Genomic DNA, 24,904 nt, shown 5'->3' with positions numbered 1-24,904 from the left:
CTCTTCTCACACTGGGAGCACTGCTAGGACCTCTCCCATGTGAATTCGCTGGTGTCTTTTTACAGTTCCGTCTGAAGCTCACTCCACACTGGGAGCACTGGTAAGGCCTCTCCCCTGCGTGAGTGTGTTGGTCTATTTTCCGACTGTTTATATTCATATTGAGTGTCTTTTTGGTCTGGGATTCCCGTCGTGCTGTTGAAGCGTCTGAACCTGCTTCTTCCAGAGTACTAAGTGCGTTGGTACTGAGCTGAGCAGTACTGGGGACCGGGTCACAGGAGATAAGAGATGCCCAGACCTTCCTCTCCCCGGCTGCCTTCTCCAGTTTTTCCAGGGGAACACCCAGGCAGTCCCAGGCCAGTCAAGGGATATCGTTCCTTTAGCATGTCCTAGCTCTGCCCTGGGGCCTCATCCCTGTCGGGTGTGTCTGAAGCACCTCCCCAGCGAGGCCTCCAGAAGGCATTCTAGACAGCTATCAGAATCACCTCAGCTGACTCCTTTTGATGTGGAGGAGCAGCAACTCTACACTGAGGATGTCCACTGATGTCTCTGAGATGTCCAGGCTTGATTAATGGGGGATTTGGGCAGGGATAATGTAAAGCGCTCTGAGACAATGTAACATTGTGAAAATGCCAAATACAAATAAAACTGAATTGAATAATAACATTAATCCCTAAACCAGGTAAAGATCTACTGTCGATTGATATCTGGCACCCAGTTAGACTTCTTAACAATGATTATAAGACCTTGTCTTCAGCTTTTGCTGACAGGGTTAAAACCGTTCTTGATTCTATTGTAAATGGGACACAATCAGGGTTTATTAGATCTTCTTGTATGTGTATATTGCTTTATAAACGCTCTGTGACGTTCGATAAGCAAATAAACAACCATCGCCAGGCGGCGTAACGACGAGCAAAAAAAAAACGACCGCCCCTGCTGACATATACAACGGAGTAGACGAACGCTTTAAACACACCAATCGCCGGTCAGCATAACGCGCACGTGGTAGACGTGTGCGGTTTCGGCCAACCAGGAGCGTTGCTGTCAAAATTTAAAAGTAGGAAGAAGGTTTTGCGGAGCATTTTGCCGCTAGTGCTGCACCTCAGTATTGACTGTGGGTGTCCTAGTTAACAATCACAATGGACGACGAATCTGCTGTTAAGGTTTGTGTGAGGGTTCGCCCATTGATACAGAGGTGAGGTTATCTTCTATTGGATTCTTTTAAAAGTCAAATATTTCATACATGGATTGAATAATAGACCCCGGTGCTCAGACCGGAGATTGCCGTAGTGAAGCCGTGTAGCAATGCTTCTGGCGTTTGGTTGTTCTTGGCGACTTCATTTAATGTGTTGTCTAGATCATTTAGCATACTTCTGAAGATCGAGTGGCCTCGTGTCGCTACAGTTACATATGTGGGGCGAAGTTCTTGACCAAAAATTTAGAATGGCCTCCAAAGTCTAATGATTCATGTATTTCTTTTGTCGATGCCGAGGTTCGGCGTCGTGTTCTGACCAGCTGTCAGTGTTACCGGTGTGATATATTATTACAGATAAATAACCCGGACAAATGGTTGCGTATTTATAGCGCATGCTTGATAGCTACGAGTGGTGTCCTGGATGGAAAACATTGTGTGAGTTTCGCGAGCCACCGTAATCGCAGTTGGTAGTGCATTAAGTCGGTTTTAGTTGGTTTTTCGATTTCCATTGAGAAAGTTGGATTTTTAAGCAAACAATTATTGAATGGACTCTTGATTTAATATTTGTTAATTTTAAAATATTTTTAAACCCAGGAATTACATAATTTGCCATTATCAAGCGGTACTGCAGCTCCTTAGATTGTAGACTATTTTCCAAACACAGTAGAGCATAAAAACTTCTAAGAACTTTTGCATTGTTTAAATGTTTATTGCGTGTGTATAAACTGGTGTCAACAGTATTGGGGTTCTGAGTTGCTGCATGTGTTTTAGCTGGGGGAACGAAATATCCTGGATGTCAGGAAGTAATGTTTCCCCCTCATATTTGGGCAAAGTATGTGATGGTTGAAAGTCATTCAGATACATAATTACATGTACATAAACTAGTTTTATTAGCATTGAGGTCCGGAGTTGCTGTGTCTATTTTAGCCGGGGAACCCTATTTTTTAGTATTAACGTAATACTAAATCTATGCATAAACGTATTATTAATGGTTGAAAAACTGGTTCATAAATTTAAGGAGAAAGTTGCTATAATTAAATTATAACTAGAAATTGACAATGTCACGTACAAGATAGGTGAAGTTCTTCAAGCAATACTACTGTTTATTTAAACATTTTCCCAGAAAAACATCTACTACCAGCGACTTAATTTTAATTATCTTTAAAAACACAGAAATATTGAAAAGGCTTGCAAGGTTTTCACATATATGACTTGTTTACCTCAGCACTGTCATAGAAAGACATTCAAATGAGAGCGAATCTGTGTAACTATACAGCAGCAGGTGATGTCATGATTTCAGATCAGCGCACGATGGGGAGCGTAGGGGAACTGAATTTCCCGTAACTCCAGTACAAATTTTTATGCCAGTAGAAAACAAACACCTTGAAGTACCAAACTTATGTAGCTGGTGTGGTAGAGAAGCGACCTGTAATTCATCGCACAGTTACTTAAATCGAAACTTTGATTTCTGCCTTTATACAGAGAACAAGGCAGCACAGAAGCTACAGACCTGCTCCCTGTGCATTGGAAAGCTGAGAAACGGGCCATCCATCAAGTGGATGAGGGCTGTATCACCAAGACCTTTAATTTTGACAGAGTGTTTAGCACTGTTGAAACAACGAAACAGCTGTACCAAGAGGTCGCCAAGCCCTTGGTTGTGTCCAGTGTTCAGGGTTACAATGGTGAGGCTGTCAGGCATGTGGTCTTTCGCTTTCCTGACCTTGTGTTTTCATATTTGCTGCATCAGTGTGTTTGCTCTTGTGACAGGAACGATATTTGCATATGGACAAACGTCTTCAGGAAAGACCTTCACTATGATGGGGAGTAGTCATATGCATGGCGTGATCCCGCTGGCCATGGAGGACGTCTTCCAGACCATCAAAAACGTGAGTCAGCATGCTGTGCCGGTTAGTGGTACCAGTGGGCACCTCCGCCATGGTTGACAGCCTTTCCTGTTTTAAGTGCCCAAAGAAGGAGTTCCTTTTGCGGGTGTCCTACATGGAGATCTACAATGAGACCGTCACTGACCTGCTTTGTGACAGCTGGAAGAGGAAGCCTTTGGAGATTCGTGAAGGGAACTATGTAAGATCCAAGACGTCGATCACTTTTTCCATAGCTAGCTGTCGCAGGCCTCTGTGTTTTCTGATTCACTGAGAATTCTTGTCTCCAGAAAAATGTCTATGTGGCCGACCTGACAGAAGAATTGGTTACGTCTGCTGATCAAGCCCTTGCCTGGATCAGGAAAGGCGAAAGTAGGGATCTTTGATGTTGAGCATGAATACAGCTACATTTTAATTATATTCTCCCTCAGGGATGAATGTGGATAAATGGCTTAATCCTTTTTCTTCTGTCTAACAATTGTGCAGAGAACCGGCATTATGGGAAGACCAAGATGAACCAACGCAGCAGCCGTTCTCACACGATTTTCCGCATGGTAAAAGCTTTGAAGCCTGGTTTTCAGTCCCGGATCGGGGTTGCCAATAAATGCATTCCCATATGTATATAGTAGGACTGTGTATCGTCAAGATGAACCATATCACGGTACAATGCGGCAGTACACAAACAATTTTGCGAGACGTAAAAAATTGTATGTAATAATTATCTCTATTTGGAAATTTTCAGAATTACCAACCGTTCAAATTTGTAGTAAGACTACTGAATGTCTTTGTTCTTCAATGGTGTAATTCAGAAATGTTACTTCACCCAACGGTTTGCAATTGCATTAGGACACTACTGATGTCCTTATGATTAAAGCTCTTTAGTTTTGTCTAAAGTTTGTGGTTCCTCCACTATATTTATTTAATCCCTGTTATTCTAAGTTAAGGTTTACAAACATGGGTGTCACCCTTCACAGAAATATATAATATAAACACACACAAATTCTAAGGTAAATTCTGCATATATGAACACTGCATGTTCACAAATCCCATGACTTTTGTTTTTTTTCCTTGGGAGAATATTTGCCCTCAAATTTTAAGCATGGTTTGCGAACTCCTGAGTTCAGTTGATGGTTCCAGCCCTAATGTATAGCTGTGTATGGTATTGTTTAATAATATATTGTCACTTCACAGATTCTTGAAAGCCGTGAGAGGAGTGACCCAGCCTCTGGAGAGAATGCTGATGGTGCCATCATTGTGTCTCACCTGGTATGACTTCAGCATGCTTTGGCCTGTATGCGTGGTCAGGCACATGCGATCTCCCTGACGTTGCTTCTCTTTGTGTCTGACAGAACCTGGTGGACTTGGCAGGGGCGGAGAGGGCCAGCCAGACCGGAGCTGAGGGTAATGTGTCACTTTACTGTGCCACGTTGGCTCAATTCGCTCGCCTTGTCTGCTTTTGCTTGGGTATGGTACAGCTTCCTAGTGAAGTATCTCTCTCACAGGTGCCAGGCTTAAAGAAGGCTGTAATATAAACCGCAGCTTGTTCACACTTGGGCAGGTTATCAAAAAGCTGTCTGAAGAAAGCCAAGGGTAAGTTTCCATGGCACCCGGATCTCACTGCTGCAGTGCGCTGCAGTTATGAACCTTATTGGTGCTTCACGCTGGACTTGTGTCTCTTCCGTACAGGGGCTTCACTAACTACAGAGACAGCAAACTCACTCGCATTCTGCAGAACTCCCTGGGTGGCAATGCGAAGACGGTCATCATCTGCACTATAACCCCGGCCACCGTTGATGAGACACTCAGTACACTGCAGGTGTGCCCCCTGCCCCCCATTGCACTGTGTCTAGGTGGCATGGATGCGCAGGGCTGAGGACTCTAATCCTGGCATCGTGATGTGATTTTTGCTCTTTGTGTTGATAATGGAGAGGGTTGTGCTTGGCTGAACATCTCAGCTGTCAGGATGCATGTGCAGCCATGTTCTGCACCGCATGAGCATTTTCCAATAAGGATGGATGGATGATATATATGGTTTTGAACAGCAGCAATGAATATTCATGATTTCGGATAGTCTCAGATTATATTCAGCACTACCTTTATTGTCGTTTATTGTAAAAGGAAAAACAGTGCAATTAAATTCCTTCGCATAAACGGCCAATCTTGCTGTGCCATATATTTGTGTAAAATACCCTTAATGCTTACCAACTGTGCTATGTTTATTGTCATGATATCCTTAAAATTTTAGTCTGAACAGCTTCAAGGGAATTTGTGCTACATCAGTAATGTCACATGGTCACTGCATTTACCTAAATAATTGGAGATAATGAATCTTCTGCACATTGAGCACTGGCTCATTAATCATGGGTATGTTCACAAGAAAGTTTAAATCTGTCTCAAGAAACCATCGTAACCTGGATGGTCCAGTTGATCGTTCTTTTTCCAGTTTGCCAGCACAGCAAAACGAATGAAGAATGACCCACACGTCACAGAGGTGTCGGATGATGGGGCTCTTCTCAGAAGGTACCGGAATGAGATCGTGGATCTTAAGCGTCGTCTGGAAGAGGCAAGTGTCCGCGTGTTTGTGCTAACTAACCTAGCGTCTAAGCAGAATGAGAGGAATCCCTGATCTCTCAGCTGGTTTGTCATGGAATATATCTTGTTTGCTGTAAGCTTTACCATAAGCCCTTTGGTCTCCTCAACTTTTCACAGGTCTCCACAGTCACACGGACAGCCGAAACTGAGAAGGAGGTCCTGGCTCAGCTACTGCAAGAGAAGGATCAACTGCAGAGAGAGCAGGAGGACCGGATCAGGAACCTGACAAACATCATTGTCACCTCCGCAGAGTTTGTTGCTGTTGAGAAGAAGGTGCTGATGCTGTTCGTCTGCCGGTGTCTAAGGGACCCTGCTGACCTGAGACACACAATTGACCTTGAGCTTGTGTATAATCTCACCTTTCAAATGCTACTTGTTGGTTCTCCTGTGTAAATGTTCAGGTGCCAAAGCGCAGGATGACCTGGGGAGGGAAGCTGCTGCGGCCACCACTGGAAGCCCAGAGCTGTGCTGACAGCGAACTGAGCTTTGCTGAGCCGTCTCTTAAGAGGAGGAGGGCAGAGCTGCAGTCCCTGGCGGAGGCAGATGAGGGTGGGTCTCGTTTTCACTTGGGTCTGATTTAAATCCCACTAAGCCTACACAATTAGACTGACTGAAACGTGCAGTCCATGCCAATGTATTTTTTCTCACCTGTCCACCTGTTACTTTGTGGTTTATTTAGTTTGTAGGTAACAACTAGTTGCTCGCAAGTAGTCGTTACATTTTAGCTTCACCTAGACACCCAATCCTATACAAGTCCTGTAAATTAGAGCACGCTGATTATTACAATACCCATGGATATTTATTTTAAAAAACCTCAAATTGTCTCAAATTGAATGTTTGAGACCTGAGGATTATAGGATCATCTGATCTCCCTTGCTTTCTCAGCAGAAGGGGATGAGTTCGACTCCCGATGGGGAAATCTTGAGCAGCCAGGATTAGATGGGGACATGAACCAGAGTAACGTAACCATTCGCAGCTTTTATGATGGGTGAGTTGTGAAAACCGTGCTGACCTGATACCGTGGGTGTATGTGGGTTTCCAGAGAGAAGTTGAAAATCGATTTCTGGTTGACTTGATTGCTTTCTTCCAATGCTTTACAGAGAGTTGTTCTCCTCTCCTTGTTTGAATGAGCTGTCTGAGAAGGTGGCTGGTTTGGAGCTACAACTTAAGATTGAGGCTCAGGAGAAGCAGGTGGCCCTGGAGACCAAGGCTGCTTTGGAGAGCAGGTTGGCTGAGGTAGAGCTCAAGAAGCAAGAGCAGGTGGCTTCTTTGGAGGTCAGACTGGCTGAGCTGGAGGCTGAGGTCCTGGAGAAACGAGAAGCCGTGGAGACCAGAGCTGCTCTGGAGGGGAGACTGGCTAAGCTGGAGGCTGAGGTCCTGGAGAAACGAGAAGCCATGGAGACCAGAGCTGCTCTGGAGGGGAGACTGGCTGAGCTGGAGGCTGAGGTGCTGGAGAAACGAGAAGCCGTGGAGACCAGAGCTGCTCTGGAGGTCAGACTGGCTGAGCTGGAGGCTGAGGTCCTGGAGAAACGAGAAGCCGTGGAGACCAGAGCTGCTCTGGAGGTCAGACTGGCTGAGCTGGAGGCTGAGGTCCTGGAGAAACGAGAAGCCGTGGAGACCAGAGCTGCTCTGGAGGTCAGACTGGCTGAGCTGGAGGCTGAGGTCCTGGAGAAACGAGAAGCCATGGAGATTAAAGTAGCTGAGCTGCAATGCCAACTGGACATGAGTGCACAGTGTCTACCAAAGCCCTCCCAGGAGCAGGTAGGCGTGTATGGCTGAGAGGAAGCACTCGTACCTCTAACCGGCCGGTCTGCTGGTTTGGCAGAACGAGAGAATCACTAAATCTGTTTTTACAGTATAAAAAGGACCTTGGGGAGACCATTCAGCTCTGTGAGGCCCTGGTCTCCGAGAAGGTGAGTTTGTCATTCCTTTGTCCGTCTTCATATGTAACCTCACTGTCCTGCTCAGTGGCACAACACGTCTTGGTGTGTAGCATCTTGGCCAGTGGGTGGCTGGGAGAAGCTGCTCTGCCCACGTTTTCTGATTCCCTACAGGAAGCCATAGAAGTGCAGCGTAACCTTGCCATACAGGAGTGCGTCATCTTGAAGGAAGAGAATCGCACCCTGTCGCAGGTTAAGGAGAGCCTTCTTAGGGAGGTGCAGGAGAAGCAGGAGCTGGAGGAGTTCAGCGCTCTTGAGCAGGAGAGCACAAAGCAATACGAGGTCACCCTGACACTCGGCCTGCTGACCAGGGCTTGCATGACGACACCTGTGGTCTTAGATTATGCTCCACTGGTTTGCTATAGCCCTGTGTGGTCCCTGTGCCACCATGTCTAACCGCCTGTGTGGTGTCCTCCTGCCCCCCCTTCCTCCCACACAGACTGAACTAAAGGATGAGATCGCCCGCCTCCAGAGTGCACTGCAGCTCTCTCTGACACGGGCAGCGGAGCTGGAGGTGAGGCTGCTTTCTGCATTTGCTAGCATCTTCCAGGCTCCTCAAATCATGCTTTAATTGGGGAGGTGTAATTTAAAAATGGCTCTGTTTGGTGTCTTAGTGACCCGTGTGAGGAAGCAGCTCTCATTCTGTCTTGATCTCTCATGGTCTGCAGGCCTGGACAGCCTCCCTGTCCACTGAGCTGAAGCAGAAGGACGAGCGAATTAAGGAGCTGCAGAATCTGGTGAGTCAAAATGCCCAGTGTTTTCGGATTTGGCTGTATGACTCAGAACACTGTGCTTGTGATCAAGGCTGCCTGTTCAAACCAAGGATTCTTTGTATAAAAGCATCTGGTTCATAAATAAATGTTGTCCTCTTTCCTGAGCTGTGTCCTACACAGCGGTGTGTTCGCAATGTGACCCCTTTAGCTCTCTTCTCTCCCTACCCTCTTCCACAAGAGCGGCAAAGACCTGGTCCAGCAGGTGGAGGAGCTGAGTCGGTCGCTAAGCGATGCAGAGGGGGTCAGCCGTGATGCTAAACGGGACTGGGCAGTCCTGAGGAGTGAGAAACTGGGGCTGCAGGAGAGTGTCGTAAGTCATTGTGGAGGGGGGGACACTGGGGGAGAGCATCGTGAGCGGGTCGTGGTGTATGGTGTCGCAATGCTGGTACCCAGTGTTTGATACTCTTCTATCAGAAATCACCCATTTTCTTACAAGTATGACCTGCTGATTGGTGGCAGATTTGTTTGAGTTTTTGATTTATTTCTCTTTGGGTGTGCATTGTAATGCTTGGGCATCTTCACACTTCCCTTTCTCAGTCAGCACTAACAGAGTGCTCTGAAAAGCTGAAAGTGGAGGTGCAGACTCTGCGTGACCAGCAGAGGGCAGACAAGGTCCACTTTAAGAAGATGGAGGCAGACCTCCAGAGAGAGCTGCAAGGAGCCTTTGAGGAAACCGCTAAGCTGACGGCCCTGCTGGACGGGAAGGTTCCTAGAAGTATGAGTGAGCAATTTGACAAGGAACTGATATTTGAAAATACAATGTTTATACTCCCTTAGGAGGGTGATGTGGTCTGGCTGTGTGGATTAGATCCACGTTAGACTCAGATTCTTATGATGCTGTATTGAAAGCAGAACTCAGAAATGTAACCTGATGTGTTAATGTGATGCTGTGGTCACCATGCCGACGTGTCACTGTGTCCACACTGCCAGGTCTGACTGACAACATCGAGTTGGAACGTCAGGTGTCCAGGTTGAAGAAGGAGCTGGAGCTGGCCCAGGAGGAGGTGAAGGAGCTGAGCATCTTCCGGGAACTCCCTGTCAAGGTGGAGCAACTGATGCAGCAGGTTAGGCCCAGTCTCCTTCAGAACCGGATCCTGGAGTGACCCAGTTCCGGCTGTCTACTCCAGGCATCAGTCTGAATGTCCGAGGTAGTTCAGTTAAACATCTGCGTTATTTTCAAACAGGTGCAAACAATGTTAAATATTATGTATTATATGCTTTGCTTGTTCATTGCTTAGGCCAAAGGGGTCTTCCAGTTTCATTAATAAATCTGAGAAGTGGAATTTGATTGGTGGAAAAACAGGGCTGTAGCGTGTGACTCCCTCACCACGGTTCTGTGGAGCGTAGTGCCTGTTCACTTGACTTGTTTCTCCTTCCTGCCTTAGGCCAGTGGCTCTCAAGCTTCTATACCATGTAGTACCTCAGATAATACCTGAAGCTTTTTGGGTACTGTAGGGGGCTGTTGTGTGGTCCAGCAGGCTGTTTGGATCCTCCAAATTGAAATCTCCATTCATAAAATCTTGATGGAATTTGTTTAGAAATAGTGTATTATAACTGTTAATTATGCAAGACAAGTGTTTAGGCTATATAATGATATATTCAAATATGCATGTTCATAATCACAATATGATATTTTATCAATATATCGCCTATCCCTAATTTACACCATATGGTACATTGTCTTGTTATACCAGTTAAGCAAGTATCTGGAAGGGGTTTGTTTGAAGGGATTTCTGGGTAGGGGAACTAGCAGCTGGTGGCGGTGTGTAGGAGTGAACATGAAGTTTGTTGTGAAACCTGAATTGTCTTTCCCTGCCAGTCAGTGGTCATGATTTGTGACACTCTTTGTGCACACTTTTAAATGTCTCTCTCCACTTCTGTAGTCTGGAGATCTTTCATCTCTACCCCAGTCTTATGTTATTCCTCCTGGACTCCTCACAGATCGGCGACCTTACCCAGGATCTGTGCTCCTGCCGAGCTGAGAAGGAGGCGCTGGTGGCTGCGCGGGAGACCAGCGACGCGAATGTTCAGAAGCTGATCGAGGATCTGCAGCAGGCCCAGGTTGGGCTAGAACGTGCAGTGGACACAGAGGCTGAGCTTGGAACAATTCGCGCTGATGCACAACACTGGGCCCGGGAGAAGGAGCAGATTCTTGAATCATTGGAGAGCCTCAAGCAGGAGGTTAGTGGTGGTGCTTGTAGGTTAGAGAACCAGTTTTCTCATTAGCTTAATCTAAAGCATTTCAGGCAATGTATGATACACTAGCAGGAGCCCGCGGTAACCAGGACTAATGGCATGTGGTAAGTTCATTATCGGCTAGACCACCTGCCATACCAAAGGTGGCAGTAGCACACAAAGTATTTGATGCTGGTCAGGCCACTGTACCTAAGCATATTTGATTATTAATTAGGGATTAGGGATGCACCGATCCCACTTTTTCTGTCCCGATACAGACACCTGAGCTTTGGGTATCGGCTGATACTGAGTACCGATCCAATACCAGTGTTTAATAAGCTGTAGGCTTTGCCTCACTGTGTGAAAGAGACTGTGGTCATTCTTTTTTTTATGTAAGGGAAAACTTGTATAATAATGATTCCGTACATTTAAACTATATATAAAGTGGAAACTGCATATAGTGATCACGTCCGTCTGGGTGAAATTGATCACTATAACCGGATGAACATTATGTGTTTTTTCTTTGGCTCGACAGATTACCATCTAATTAATATTTGTATATTTATTACATGACTATAAGGGAATAAAATGGACAGAGTTGCTATTTACTAAATTTTACTGACACTTTCAAAATACAGTATAGCTGTTTCAAATTACAGTACTATACAAATAAAATGACTGAGATGCATATAATTAAAATATGCCATAGTTCAGCACTGTACATGTAGCGTACTGTAGTTTCTCTGCATCTCGTTGGCTTGTTTTTGGCAGTTTATAAGTTTGAGTCTCTAGTCCTTGTTGAAAGTTACTTTTTTTTTTTTTTTTATTCTGTCCCAAGCTTTTTGAGTCAAGCGGTTAATCACTATAACCATGATCACTGTAAGCAGTTTCCACTCTATGTATTTAATTACCTTGAAATTTGAGCTCTCAACCTATTTAATGTTAGATGTAAATATCACTTCAGTTTCATTTTCTCTCGCTTCTCCATAATTTAGTTTGTTGTGGTCTTTCTTTGCTAGCATTAGGATATTCCATGTACTCTGCACTATGGAGCGTCCTTTGATCAAATTGCTTGTGTTAAGTGATGGTTGTCCCTTCCTCCTCTCGACAGAACAGACATTAGAGTCTGACAAAATGTCACGGCTTTGAGTTTTAATGTAATGTTGCGATTTAAGTGGTATCTGACAAAGCACGAGCATCAGTATATGAGTGCAGTATCACCCCGGTATCGCTGTCGGTTCATCCCTACAAATTAATCATGAAACAAACTAGTATGAAAAGCTCGTCAGTCTTCAGGTGCTTCTGCATTCCGGCGGTTTGAATGTGAATGTGTCCATCTGTGTGAATGGAAGTCCAGTGTTTCCCTCTAACTGTGACTGACCAGGCGCAGCAAAGGCAAGAGGGTGAAAGTTCACTGAAGCACAAACTAGCTGAACAGCAGCAGCTGGTGACGGACCTGCAAATTATTCTGACTGAATCCCAAGAGACCAGCAAAAGAAACCAGCAGGCCTTCGAGCAGAAGTCCGATCAGCTCCAGAAGAAGGTGTGTAATTCAGGAATCCAGAATCGCTGCTGTCAGACTAACATTGTTATAGTGGAGTGATGAATATAAGGGTTTGAGAAATGCCTGAATGCTGTGCCCAGGGTCAACAATTAGAGGAGGAGCTGGAAGAATTGAAAGCAGAGAGGAGCCAGCTGAGGAGGGACCTTGAGGAAAATGCCCAGCTGGTAACTCGACTAACTGAGCAGATGTTGATTTGGGTGAAAATAATATGCACATCTTTCCATTGGAAGATGCGTTACCAGAATAAAAGGATTTCGGCCCAAATCTCTCTTTCTTTTTGCACACGAGAACTTCCTCTTCCCCTCCCCCTTATGGTGGACCTTGATTGACTGTAGTTTTATATCCGTCTTATAAATGTATGTTCTATAAATGGTAAACAAAAAAAGATTTTAACATTAAAATTGATTCTTAAAATGAACATTCAGATCAAATGAATCTATTTCAATATTGATCTGCACATCCCTACTAGTCTGTCTTGTCAAAGGGGTGTGAAGATTTTTGCAGCTATTGTGGTTGCTTGTTCTTTAATTTTTACGTTTCATAATGTCTTGTACTTAAACTATTTACTATTTCCAGCTAAAAAATCAGTACTGTTATCTCTGCTCCTGTAGTTATTTGGGTAAGTTGGTGCTGCTGTCATGTTTCAGTATTAGTTTTGCGAATCGTGAATCAGTCGTCGTCAGGTTCTCTCCTAGAATTTGATGTATTCAATATCTGCCTTTTTTCTTTTCACTTGTTTGCTCAAAAGAAATGAAAACATGTTGTCTCTGCTGCTAGTGCTTGTCGCTAATTTGATCATTTCTTCAATCAGTTGAGAAATTTTTGCATCAGGTTTGGTGTAAAAGTTGTTGATCCTTCAAATTCGGGCGTTTTCGTAACTTTGTGTCGTTTTTCATGTTGCGTTTGTTGGGAAATGGCCTTAAGGCAGGTGTCCCGTCTAAGCTGTGAAGTTTAGAGGGAAGATGTAACACTGCGTTACCAGAGATGCCTGGGAGTGAGATCAGTCACTTTTCTGTAGGTACAGCATCGAATTGAAGAGTTTGAGGAACTGAGATCTGAGAGAGATCAGCTGAAGGGTGATCTACAGGAAAATGTGGAGATGGTGAGAAGGAGACCCCACACGACAAGCACCCTTTACATAAACTGAATATATATGCCCTGTAGATACACCCCGATTTATATCTACAGATGATTGAGAACCAGGAGGAGCTGAGGGTGGCTCAGGAGAAGATCAGAGGCCAGCAGAAATGCATTCAGGACTTGGAGACTCAGATTGGAGAAATGAAGTCCCAGCTGATGCGCAGCAGCACAGTTGGAAGCTTGTCTAATGTTGAAGACCTGAAGGGCCAGGTGATATTTTTGGGTGTAAAAGCAAAGGATTTTAATCATTTTTCTCCTCTTTTGAAGCCTCATGTTGGTCCTGCTTTTTTTTTTTTTTTCTCGCCCAGATCCAGCAGCTAGATGAGGAGCTACAGCTGGTACAAAGTGAGAGAGACACTCTCCTGTCTGAGAGGACAGACTCTGCTCAGGGCCTGGAGGAGAAGCTGGAGAAGCTACATTTACAGGTGACGTCCATCACTCAGGAGAGAGACCAACTCCAGGAGGTACTGGAGGCTCTAAGAGAAGAGAGGAACCAGCTTAAGAAGGATCTACAGGAGAATCTGCAGGAGGTGAGGCACTGAACCATGCCTTGGTTGTTGATCTTCGAAATTGTAATTTCTTCTTGATGTGACCAAAAGCTGGTGGTTTCATCCAGGCTATAAAGGTGCAGGATGCCCTGAAGCTGCAGCAGATCCAAAGTGAAGAAGCTCAGGCACAGTTTCAGCTGCAGGTCAGATGATGTGACTTGATTCTAATGGAGTATGAAAAAGGTGCATTTGTGGGAGCTGAGTGTGTAAACTGTGATCCATCACTGTAGGTACAGCAGCAAGCTGAGGACATGGAGAGGTTAAAATCAGAGAGAGGCTGCCTGGAAGATGATCTGCAGAAACATGTAGAGAAGGTGAGGCCATTTATTTTGACTTTACCTTTTTCCACTCTTGTAATTCTTCAGCACATGGACCCAATAGCAATGCAGTAAATGGTTTCTCCATAACTGGGATGCATTTGCTCTAAAACAGTTTGCTCTGTTACTTGGAAGTTCTTGGTATCTGTGTTGAAATGGCGCCCTGAGCCCCTGAAGGAACCATGAGCTGATGAGGCAGTGCTGCTGGTCTTGGGGTGGGGGGGGGGGGGGTATATCAGTATAGTGTGTGACCGTGATAGAGAGGTGACTTGATCTTAGCCATGTATACGGTGCCTTTGAATCATCTACAGATCCAGCAGCTGGGTGAGGAGCTACAGCTGGTACAAAGTGAGAGAGACGCTCTCCTGTCTGAAAGGACAGACTGTGCTCAGGGACTGGAGGAGAAGCTGGAGAAGCTACATTCACAGGTGACGTCCATCACTCAGGAGAGAGACCAACTCCAGGAGATGCTGGAAGGTGTGAGAGAAGAGAGGAACCAGCTGAAGAATGATATACAAGAGAACATAGAAATGGTGAGGTTTTGCTTCATTTAATGTCATGGGTTATTTTAGGCAATCGGGATCTTGTTTAATGCTTGTTTAACTTTTCCAGCTAATAATGGTCCAAGAAGAGCTAAGACAGCAGCAGCAGTTGACCTCAGATCTGCAGGCCCAGGCTTTACAGAGGGAGACCCAGCAGGTAAACTCTTGCTTCAGATTGAGCCAGTGGGGAGGCTGAAGGTCTCACTGTGCAGCGCTAGGGTTATGTGACGCGTTCCATCTGTCCATTTTTTTGCTGTCCATCCCCTTCTGGGTTGTGAGGGCAGCAGAGATTTCCAGTCCATGGCATCAATAAGCTCTTCCCGCACTCATGGTTTTGCTTCTGCAACTGCCAAAGCCGTTCTCCGTTTGGCCTGTTAGTGTCTGTCAGCTGCCTCTGGAGTCCCACGAGCTAACCAAGCTCGGAAGACCTTCAGCCTGATGGCTCCCTTTTCTGGTAGTGTCTACCACCAGCTTTGGGGGTTACAACCTTCTGGTCACAGTGCTGCACCACCGCCTTTGGGGGGGGGGGGGGGGGGGGTTTGTACCTCTGTAATCCTAGTGGCTACATTGTCCCCGGTTGTCTCCCAATGTGAGCAGCCAGACAGGCCCACCACCTGCATGGAACGACCATCAGGCTTGGGTGCTATGTGGATTGGGCAGTTGTTGATGGCAGGGGCCTTGGCGGACTGATTTCCAGTTACTAAAATTGTCTTGTGACAAGTTCTTGGAAAAAATCCAGAACTTAACTTCTATAACCAGAATATTACAACTTTGTGAACCAAATTATAATGCACATTTAGCAGAAAATGTGATGTTTATAATGTATTAAGATGTGAGTTTTATGTACTTCTGGTTGTGGGTTTTTCCAAAAGCAAGTGCAAAATTCAAGCACTGTACAGGTTTTTGATCAGATGTTGGATGTTTGAATCACTTATTTCCTCAAACTGCTCGGTTAAAATGCGGATATGGGCTTGGATCAACCCAGATAAGCCACTGCTGTGTTAGAGCTGGGAGGCACTTTAGGGGATATCAGAAGTATCTAAGGGCAGGACCATGTATTTTTAGTCACCGCAGCAAAGTGAAGAGCTGGATGGCTGGAGAGCAGAGAGGAACCAGCTTAAGAGGGATCTCCAGGAGAATGTGGAGATGGTAAGCAAATGCATTCATTTATAAGCCCTGCAATGGCTGAATGCTTCTGGTCTTTAAAATATGTTTGTTTTCATGAAAACTGAACAATAGTCTGGGTCCTGCAGATGATTGAGAACCAGGAGGAGCTGAGGGTGGCTCAGGAGAAGATCAGAGACCAGCAGTCCACCATTAAGGGCTTGGAGACTCGGATTGTGAAGATGCGGTCACAGCTGATTGATGTTGATGCTGAGAGCAGATCTCAGAATGACACAGAATTGAAGGACCTGGTGAGATGATGTGTTTGAAGGACCAAGTCCTCCTTTGTCTGTCTCTCTCTGCCTCCCCTTTTGCTTAAATCACAACTAAACGTAATTCAACTAAGCAGTTTCAGTTTGTCATCTGCTTTCATGTGGTACACCTGTTTTCTGACTTTATATGGCTTGATATTTACTGGATTAATCTAAGGCTACTCTAGTCTACATCCTGTCAGAGTGTAACAGCTGCTTAATTTATGTCCTTCAGAAGCAGGTAGCATGGTAATGAGTGGATGTGCTGAGACTGGCTTGACTTTGTCCATATTTGGATGGTGCTATCCCTGAATCATGTCCATAGATAGTCTGAAGTTCAAGCGGTGTTGGTAGGTTCTGAATCAGCTTTGAATCCAGCACATGCTTGAAGATGGTTTCTGTTTAAATTTTGACTGAATACAGATCCAGCAGCTAAGTGAGGAGCTACAGCTGGTACAAAATGATAGAGACGCTCTCCTATCTCAGAGGAAAGACTCTGCTCAGAAGCTGGAGGAGAAGCTGGAGAACCTACATTCACAGGTGACGTCCATCACTCAGGAGAGAGACCAACTCCAGGAGATACTGGAAGGTGTGAGAGAAGAGAGGAACCAGCTGAAGAATAATGTAGAGGAGAATGTCATGAGGGTGAGTCTGGGTACCCTGACCTAGCTTTCCTCCTGTCATCAGTGGAGTTAGGAAAATAACATAGAATATTGACTCGCAAAAACAAAACCTTGATCATCCTTTTGTTTGCTGTGTGGAACGTCTCTTAATGCTCATACATGGACCTTCTCCTCAGATCCAGCAACTTGGTGTAGAACTGCAAGTAATGCAGTGTGAGAGAGACTCTCTTCTGGCTGCGGGAGCAGACCCTGCTCAGGGAGTGGAGAAGCTACATTCACAGGTGACATCCATCACTCTGGAGAGAGACCAACTCCAGGAGATTCTGGAGGCTCTGAGAGAGGAACGGAACCAGCTGAAGAATGATGTAGAGGAGAGTGTCATGAGGGTGAGGTTGGGTACACTCATGATACTTTTATAGCCCATGGTGTCAGTGGTGTTGGTAAAATATTGAATAATTTTGACTCGCCTGGGTCAACTTATCCTTTATTTGCTGTTTCAAATCTCACCCTTCACTCATACCTGGACCTTCTCCTCAGGTCCAGCAACTTGGTATAGAGCTGCAGGTCATGCAGAGTGAGAGAGACACTCTCCTGTCTGAGAGGACAGACTCTGCTCAGGGAGTGGAGAAGCTACATGCACAGGTGACATCCATCACTCAGGAGAGAGACCAACTCCAGGAGGTACTGGAGGCTCTAGGAGAAGAGAGGAACCAGCTTAAGAAGGATCTACAGGAGAATCTGCAGAAGGTGAGGCACTGAACCATGCCTTGGTTGTTGATCTTCGAAATTGTAATTTCTTCTTGCTGTGACCATAAGCTGGTGGTTTCATCCAGGCTATAAAGGTGCAGGATGCCCTGAAGCTGCAGCAGATCCAAAGTGAAGAAGCTCAGGCACAGTTTCAGCTGCAGGTCAGATGATGAGACTTGATTCTAATGGAGTATGAAAAAGGTGCATTTGTGGGAGCTGAGTGTGTAAACTGTGATCCATCACTGTAGGTACAGCAGCAAGCTGAGGACATGGAGAGGTTAAAATCAGAGAGAGGCTGCCTGGAAGATGATCTGCAGAAACATGTAGAGAAGGTGAGGCCATTTATTTTGACTTTACCTTTTTCCACTCTTGTAATTCTTCAGCACATGGACCCAATAGCAATGCAGTAAATGGTTTCTCCATAACTGGGATGCATTTGCTCTAAAACAGTTTGCTCTGTTACTTGGAAGTTCTTGGTATCTGTGTTGAAATGGCGCCCTGAGCCCCTGAAGGAACCATGAGCTGATGAGGCAGTGCTGCTGGTCTTGGGGGGGGGGGGGGGTATATCAGTATAGTGTGTGACCGTGATAGAGAGGTGACTTGATCTTAGCCATGTATACGGTGCCTTTGAATCATCTACAGATCCAGCAGCTGGGTGAGGAGCTACAGCTGGTACAAAGTGAGAGAGACGCTCTCCTGTCTGAAAGGACAGACTGTGCTCAGGGACTGGAGGAGAAGCTGGAGAAGCTACATTCACAGGTGACGTCCATCACTCAGGAGAGAGACCAACTCCAGGAGATGCTGGAAGGTGTGAGAGAAGAGAGGAACCAGCTGAAGAATGGTGTGGAGGAAAATGTTGTGAGGGTGAGTCTGGGTATTCTGCCATTTTTCTCTTCCTGTTATTGTAGGTGGTAATATAATGTAGCATTTTAACTTGCACAAACAAAACCTTGGTCATTATCATCATGTTTAATTTGCCTTGTGGATCCTCTTACAAAGCTCATACATGGACCTTCCCCTCAGATCCAGCAACTTGGTGTAGAGCTGCAGGTTATGCAGAGTGAGAGAGACTCTCTTCTGTCTGAGAGGACAGACTCTGCTCAGGGAGTGGAGAAGCTACATTCACAGGTGACATCCATCACTCAGGAGAGAGACCAACTCCAGGAGGTACTGGAGGCTCTGAGAGAGGAGAGGAACCAGCTGAAGAATGATCTACAGGACAGCTTGGAGAAGGTGGCTTTCTGTCTGACTGAAAACTTTGGCTTTTTCTTTTCTTCCCAGTGGAGATATTATTTAATGGACAAGTGGTCTACCTTGTGTTTTTAGGTCCTGAAGTTCCAGGATGAGCTGCAACATCAGAAGACTTTAAAAGAAGCTCACACTGAACTGCAGCTGCAGGTACAATGGTTATACTTTGCTGGAGTTGAGATGTTGTGATGGTAATGAAGGGCTCATAAATGGTGACCTGATGCTTCCTTTAGGTGAAGCGGCAGTCTGTAGAGCTGGATGCATTGAGAGAGGAGCGGACACAGATGAAGCGTGACCTGCAGGAGAACATTGAGGCGGTGAGAACCACGACATTCATGGTCTTGGTAGCTCACCTTGGCTGCTCAGTGCAGACAGTCTGACAAACAAATTGACACCTTTTGGGTTTAGGTTGCACAGGCTGAGGAGGAACTCCAACAGCAGAAGACCCAAAATGAGGAAGCGCAGACCATCCTCCAGCTGAAGGTAACCTCCAGCACCACTGGTGTGCCATTGGAACAGAAGATTGACTGTTCCCATCTTTTCATGAATAAGTCGTCAGTGCCAAAGTAATTTGGAAGTGAAGGGCATGGGTTTTCGAAAGTGACCTTCTGACCTCCGCAGGTAAAGCAGCTGGAAGAAGAACTGGAGGGAGAAAGACAAGAAGTGAGACGATTCAAGAAGCTGCTGGATGAGGCTTCTGCCAAGGTGAGTCTTAGTCTCTGTGTCTCATTTAGGCTGTTTAATCACTAACTTGTGCCTTTCAGAAACTTCATTTTGCTATGTTGACTAAAGTAGGGATGGGGAACTTGTTCCATGGTGGGTCGGTGTAGGTGTGGGTTTTGGGGGTGGCCTCTCTTGGCCAATAACAGTGGGTACCCAGGACTGGAGTTGAGAACCTCTGTTTTATTATGGGCTGATGGACAGGTCGTCCCGAAAACCTACACCGACTCACCATGGACCAGGTTCCTCACCGCTGGTCTTAAAGAGCTGAAGCCATCAACAGTAAAGTTATACTGTGTGACTTGTAAAGCAGAGTAAGCTGGGTAATCCAGCACAGTGTCCCAGAGGGGCTGTTCACTAACCCCTGGGTCTCACTCTGACTCCAGCTTCTCCCGGAGACGAGTCAGAGAAGGAGTGCAGCTGAGGAGTCCAGGCCGCTTCTTTATAGGAGACTCGAGGAATCCGAGAGCCTCCTGCAGGTAGGTGGGGAGCCTTGGCCGGTTCCCTGTGGGAGCCCCTGAAGCCTGGCCTTGATCGCTTCGTTGTCCCATCAGGGTCTGCTCGATCGCTGCCAACTCCTCCGGGAGCAGGCTCTGGGGGCCAGTACTGAGCTGATGGCCCAGCTGGATGAGTCCTCGCTGGTGCAGAATGAGCTCATCTTCCGCACACTGCTTTCCATCCCCAAAGCCACACGGCAGATCTACGGGAACTTCCGCAAGAACACAGATCACATCAGTGGTTTTGTCTGCCACACTGCGGTAAGAATGAACTGGCGTGGACTGTGGACTGTGCTGCACTACATCCCCTGAAATGTGTGAAGTGGGCAGTTCTGTAAGGTGACTGGAGTTGGGTTGAATGTTAGTCGTCACTATGAGGAGCGGTAATGTGCCTTTGTCCTTTTGACGTGCTGTTCATTTACCTTCCTCCAGGGGGTGTATGGTGACCTGGCTGCAGTACACAGACAGCAGTTTGAGGCTCAAGCTCGTCACGACCTGGCCTGCATGGAGGAGATGTGTCTGCAGGATCTGCTGCTCCAGCGAGTCCAGGGCCCGGCACCCATTCGGGGCCCGGCTGTGCTGCAGCTGCAGGATTTGTGGGACCAGCGTGCATCTGAGCTACTGGAGAAGAGGCAGGGCTACATACAGGTATGTGTGTCTGGGTTTGTATTTACCACATTGTGGTAAAAGCTGCTGCATTTTTTAACTTGTGGTATTTCTCAGGTTCCCACAATATAAACCTCAATTTTATAAAAATCTGAGAATGCAATCAAGATTAAAAATGCCAAGTCTTAGTTTGTATTTTGTTTGGTTACATGTAGTTAAGTTTAGGGCTGGGTAGGGGTTCAGGTTCTTAGGTAGTGTTCTGGGCATGCCTGTATAAATGAATGGAGAGTCCCCACAATGATAGGAATAAACTCTGTATGTGTGTGAAACTCCCAAGCTGGTCTCTGCCAAAAGCAAATATTAGAACATTTTGGGTGAATAGACCTTAATCTGTGAGTATAGCAGCACCTTGTGGTGCACCTGGGTACTGAACACTGCATGAGTCAGACAGGGGGGTAAGCGAGGGCCGCCACCTGTCCCTTATAGTACAGGATCCTCCTCTATTATATTACAGGAGGCGGCAGTTTATTTTATAAGGGGCGGGTGGCGGCCCTTGCGTAAACAGGCCAGGCCATTGGGTTGCCCTCCCATATTTGCGCTTTATACCCCAAATCTCGGTGTGGGGGTGCAGCTGTCCCATAATTCCTCTGAACTGGTGCCAGAAGCGCTTCATTGCTGGGCAGCCATTGATTGTTACTGTATCCTGACCCTGCATTTGGCCCTTCCAGAAGCTGCAGAGTATTCTTGGAGACCTGGAGTCGGGTTTGGCCCAGAACTCCGCCTCTGTCCAACCGGAGCTGGCGGAGCAGCGGCGCACCAATGAGGAGCTGCGGCCGCTGTGCGATGGCCCCGCCCCCGACTCGGAGGCACTGGAACACCTGCTGCAGCGTGAGCTGTCCAGGCGAGCGGCAGCCTTGCAGCCCAGGAAGGAGCTCTACCAGGTTAGGGTTAGGGTTAGGGTTAGGGTTATGGTTATGGTTAGGGTTAGGGTTAGTCTGCCTGGAGCCCCGTGGGCCACCTAGTGGCGGGTTTGGTTGGCTGTGTAAATACAAGTTATCAGCACTTTCTTTATAATTGGAGTTTTGGTCATTTTTGATCTGGTTTTCTTTCTCTGCATTTGCTGTGTATGTACAGTGTGTACACTAAGGAGTGTAACCCGTCTCTGCCATCGCCCTCTCCCCTCCCAGCGCCTGCAGGCAGAGTACTTCCAGGCTGATACTGGGCTGCAGGTGTTCAAGGCCGATGCACAGCGTCAGCTGATGAAATATTGGGGGTCGCAGCTCAGCCCTGCTACAGTCCATACAGACAGACCTCACGGGCGCACAGACGGACGGCACAGGCAGCCTGCAGAACTACCCCCAGCTGGTTGTCCAGCTGCAGCAGGCTGAGCAGATGGTCATGGTAAGCTGCTCGTCTTGTTTTCAACCTTCCCAAGTTCTCCCACACCACTCCTTTGCTGCGCTCCCTCCACTGGCTTCCTGTAGCTGCACGCATCAGATTCAAAACACTGATGCTGGCATACAAAGCCAAAAATTCTCTGGCACCATCCTACCTAAAGGACCTCATCACACCACGCTCTGCACCACGATCTCTCCGATCCTCCAGCACTGCTCGACTGGTCCCTCCTCCCCTCAAGGCACAAGGAAGACACGCATCTCGGCTCTTCTCTGTCCTGGCACCTAATTGGTGGAATGAACTCCCCCTAGATGTCCGAACAGCTGAATCCTTGACTGTCTTCAAGCGACGACTCAAAACATTTCTTTTTCAGAAATACTTGACGTAGAACTTCTATATTCTTTCTCGACTCTTATTCTGGTGTGTTTAAAAAAAAAAAAAAAAAAAAAAAAATCTGCACTACTCAATGGAGTTCTCAGAGATAGTATTCATAGCTTGGGTCCTTATTGAGCTAGCATCGGAAATTCATTGCAGAGTCTCGAAGCACTTATGTAAGTCGCTCTGGCTAAGGGCGTCTGCCAAATCCTGTAAATGTAAATGTAAAAATGTAAATGGTAAGGATTGGGGTGTGGACATGTATGTGTTTTTGGGGGGTGGGTGTGGGGGGGAGGCTGCAAGGGGGTGTGGCCTTGCCCTGCTTGTATGAGCTGGTTTAGACATGAAACCCTTTTTACCGCACGTGCAGTAAAAGCTAGGCTAATTTCATTAGCTTGGGATGGGTAATTGCAGTGGAAAAGAGCCATTATTCTGTCCAGATCACACTAAAAGCTTGGGGCACCTGTGAAGTCCTCTTTTTATTCTTCGTTTATCATTGTTTTTTGAGTTCATAACTATGCTTTGTCAGGATGCTGGATGTATTTTATGGTTATAAAATAACACATTTTGCAAGTTCCGCATGCAAGTACTGAAGTACCAAAGAGAGACCCTTTTCAGGTACTGGTGCCTGACCAGAATTCACTGGAAATAGGAAAATGCCAAATTTTTAGTGCCGATCGTACAGTATGTGGTGCAGTAAAGAAGCGCCTTTGGAGTCCAGCTGCGCTTGTGTCCATCAGGTCCTGCAGGCCCGTCTGAAGCCCCTTGAGGAGAATCATGAGGCTGCCTGTGACAAAGCCTCCAAACTGGCGCAGAAGGTCCTCGTGCTCAAGCAGCTGCTCCAGGACGTGCAAACCCAGCTTGAGGAGCGACAGAAGGCTGTCGAAAGCCTGGAGAAGCAGCTCCAGGTTGGCGTCTCCTAACGTCATTCTGGGGCTGCTGTTGAAGTGAGACAATATTGCCCCTGCTAAGGGGCCTCTCTGCTCCTATGTCCTAGGCCCAGGTGAGGAAGGGCGTAGCCCCCGGTACGGAGGAGCTTGAGGAGATGAAGGCGAAGCTGTTCAGAATGGAGCTGGAGCAGAGTGCGCAGGCCAGCAGCTACCAGGAGAAGTAAGCCAGACGCCTCCTGTCCTCTTGCTCTGTCTTCTGTGGTGGAACTTTCTGCTAATTGGCAGTCTTGCCAGGGTTTCCACGATGACGGCGCTGCTGGATCACAAAGAGGATACCCTCAGGAAGCTGAAGGAGATGCTGAGAAAGGTGCAAAACCAAGGAGATGAGTCCTGTGAGTATGACAAGGGGAAGTGGGCTGTTTCATAGCACCCTCCCCCCAGGTCTTTTCTCATTCCCCTTCCGCACTGGCAGTCATTGCAGGGGGGCTGCCCAGTGCCAAGGTGTCGAGTGGAGCCGGTGCTGCCCGCCTGGTCCAGAGCACTGCGCAGCTGGAGCGAGCCAAGCTGGAGAGTGACATGAAGCACTTGCAGCTGGAGGTAGAGAGATTGGAGAGGTAGGACAGCCAGACCCATAGGGGGTGCTGCAGTGTCATTAAGATGCTTAGAATGACGCGATTGGCCATGAGATATTGAATGAGGCCCCGGCTAACAGAGCCGCTGTAGCACTTGGGGCTCCGTCTGCTTGGCCTTTTGGGATCAACCTGATGCTCTCCCTGCTGACTCTGGTTAAGTCAAATGTGTTGTATGTGACCCCCCCCTCCCCTCCCCTCCCCTCCCAGCCTGGTTTCCAGCCAGAAGGAGGACATCACCAAGTGGAAGGGGCGTGCCATGCGGCTAAAGGAGACCCAGCGTGATCTGAAGAGGCAGGAGCGGCCATCCCCTGCCCCCCTCACCCCCTCCAAAAGGGGCCTGCTGGCTGATACTGACGCCCCCTCCCCCATAAAGAAGCCGGCTGACAGGAGCGGCCTCCCCGGGCATGAGGAAGGCAACAGCACGGCGCCCCCTTCAGGTATGGTGGCAGTACTGACGCTGTTTGAGGACCGACTGGCCGGGAGAGCATCAGCGTTGCTGTGCTGTGTTTGCCAGCCGAGTCGGATCCGGAGTCGGACCCGGACCCGAAGTCGGACCTGGCGACCGCTCTGTCCCCCCCCAGCCCCGACCCAAGTCCTCAGATGGGTAAAGGGCCCTACTGTTTGGTTGTGGTTCCAGACACTGCAGTTGGTGTGGGCACGGGTGCGTGGTGGTGCGCCTTGTCGGGTTGGGGTCACCATGGGGTCACAGCACTGTCACTTTTGCAGGACCTGGCAGCCCGACAGAAAAGTGCAAAGATTGGTGGCCGATGTCCCCCAGCCAGGCCGACAACTGCAAGGCTCAGTGAGGAGCCCCTCTCCGCGTTTCTTTGTTTGATCTGTTCTTAATAAAATGGTAATAAAGGTTTTTTCTACTGTATTTTACCTTTGTGTATATATGGTCATTTCTTTTCACTTTTACATCTACCTTAATACTCGTGTAATTGTACTGTACAGCCAGAAGAGGGCAGTCTCGCTCCTCAGAGGAGGCCGAAGGCTTTAAACGGCATCTTTCCCCTTTTCTGTGCCCTAAAGCAGCCTGCGAAGCCTGAGGCCCTGATAGCCTGTCCCTGCAAAAGGACACTCTGCTGTGACA

General features: G+C 47.1%; 1 protein-coding gene across 1 annotated transcript; it reads left to right on the top strand.

Moving 5' to 3' along the window:
• The first annotated feature begins 1,039 nt into the window (after positions 1 to 1,039).
• On the top strand, positions 1,040 to 24,693 carry cenpe (centromere protein E). The gene is made up of 56 exons (XM_049020367.1): positions 1,040 to 1,192; positions 2,675 to 2,874; positions 2,960 to 3,078; positions 3,155 to 3,274; positions 3,363 to 3,444; positions 3,559 to 3,626; positions 4,264 to 4,338; positions 4,422 to 4,473; positions 4,575 to 4,662; positions 4,759 to 4,888; positions 5,516 to 5,635; positions 5,782 to 5,937; positions 6,066 to 6,213; positions 6,550 to 6,652; positions 6,765 to 7,425; positions 7,521 to 7,577; positions 7,719 to 7,886; positions 8,044 to 8,118; positions 8,273 to 8,341; positions 8,556 to 8,687; positions 8,915 to 9,092; positions 9,308 to 9,441; positions 10,319 to 10,558; positions 11,937 to 12,095; positions 12,197 to 12,280; positions 13,135 to 13,218; positions 13,305 to 13,466; positions 13,565 to 13,786; positions 13,873 to 13,947; positions 14,035 to 14,118; positions 14,433 to 14,654; positions 14,734 to 14,820; positions 15,729 to 15,812; positions 15,917 to 16,078; positions 16,502 to 16,723; positions 16,878 to 17,087; positions 17,239 to 17,448; positions 17,535 to 17,609; positions 17,697 to 17,780; positions 18,091 to 18,312; positions 18,472 to 18,681; positions 18,775 to 18,846; positions 18,930 to 19,013; positions 19,105 to 19,179; positions 19,318 to 19,401; positions 19,803 to 19,895; positions 19,971 to 20,174; positions 20,346 to 20,561; positions 21,248 to 21,460; positions 21,707 to 21,898; positions 23,030 to 23,197; positions 23,287 to 23,399; positions 23,474 to 23,571; positions 23,652 to 23,793; positions 24,019 to 24,415; positions 24,538 to 24,693. Exons 1-56 carry the CDS (start codon positions 1,137 to 1,139, stop codon positions 24,655 to 24,657), a joined length of 8,160 nt encoding a protein of 2,719 aa, XP_048876324.1. The 5' UTR covers positions 1,040 to 1,136; the 3' UTR covers positions 24,658 to 24,693.
• The last annotated feature ends 211 nt before the right edge of the window (positions 24,694 to 24,904 follow it).

The sequence above is a fragment of the Brienomyrus brachyistius genome, chromosome 7 (genome assembly GCF_023856365.1).
Source record: "Brienomyrus brachyistius isolate T26 chromosome 7, BBRACH_0.4, whole genome shotgun sequence".
Classification (NCBI taxonomy): domain Eukaryota; kingdom Metazoa; phylum Chordata; class Actinopteri; order Osteoglossiformes; family Mormyridae; genus Brienomyrus; species Brienomyrus brachyistius.
This window is presented reverse-complemented; position numbering and strand designations above follow the sequence as displayed.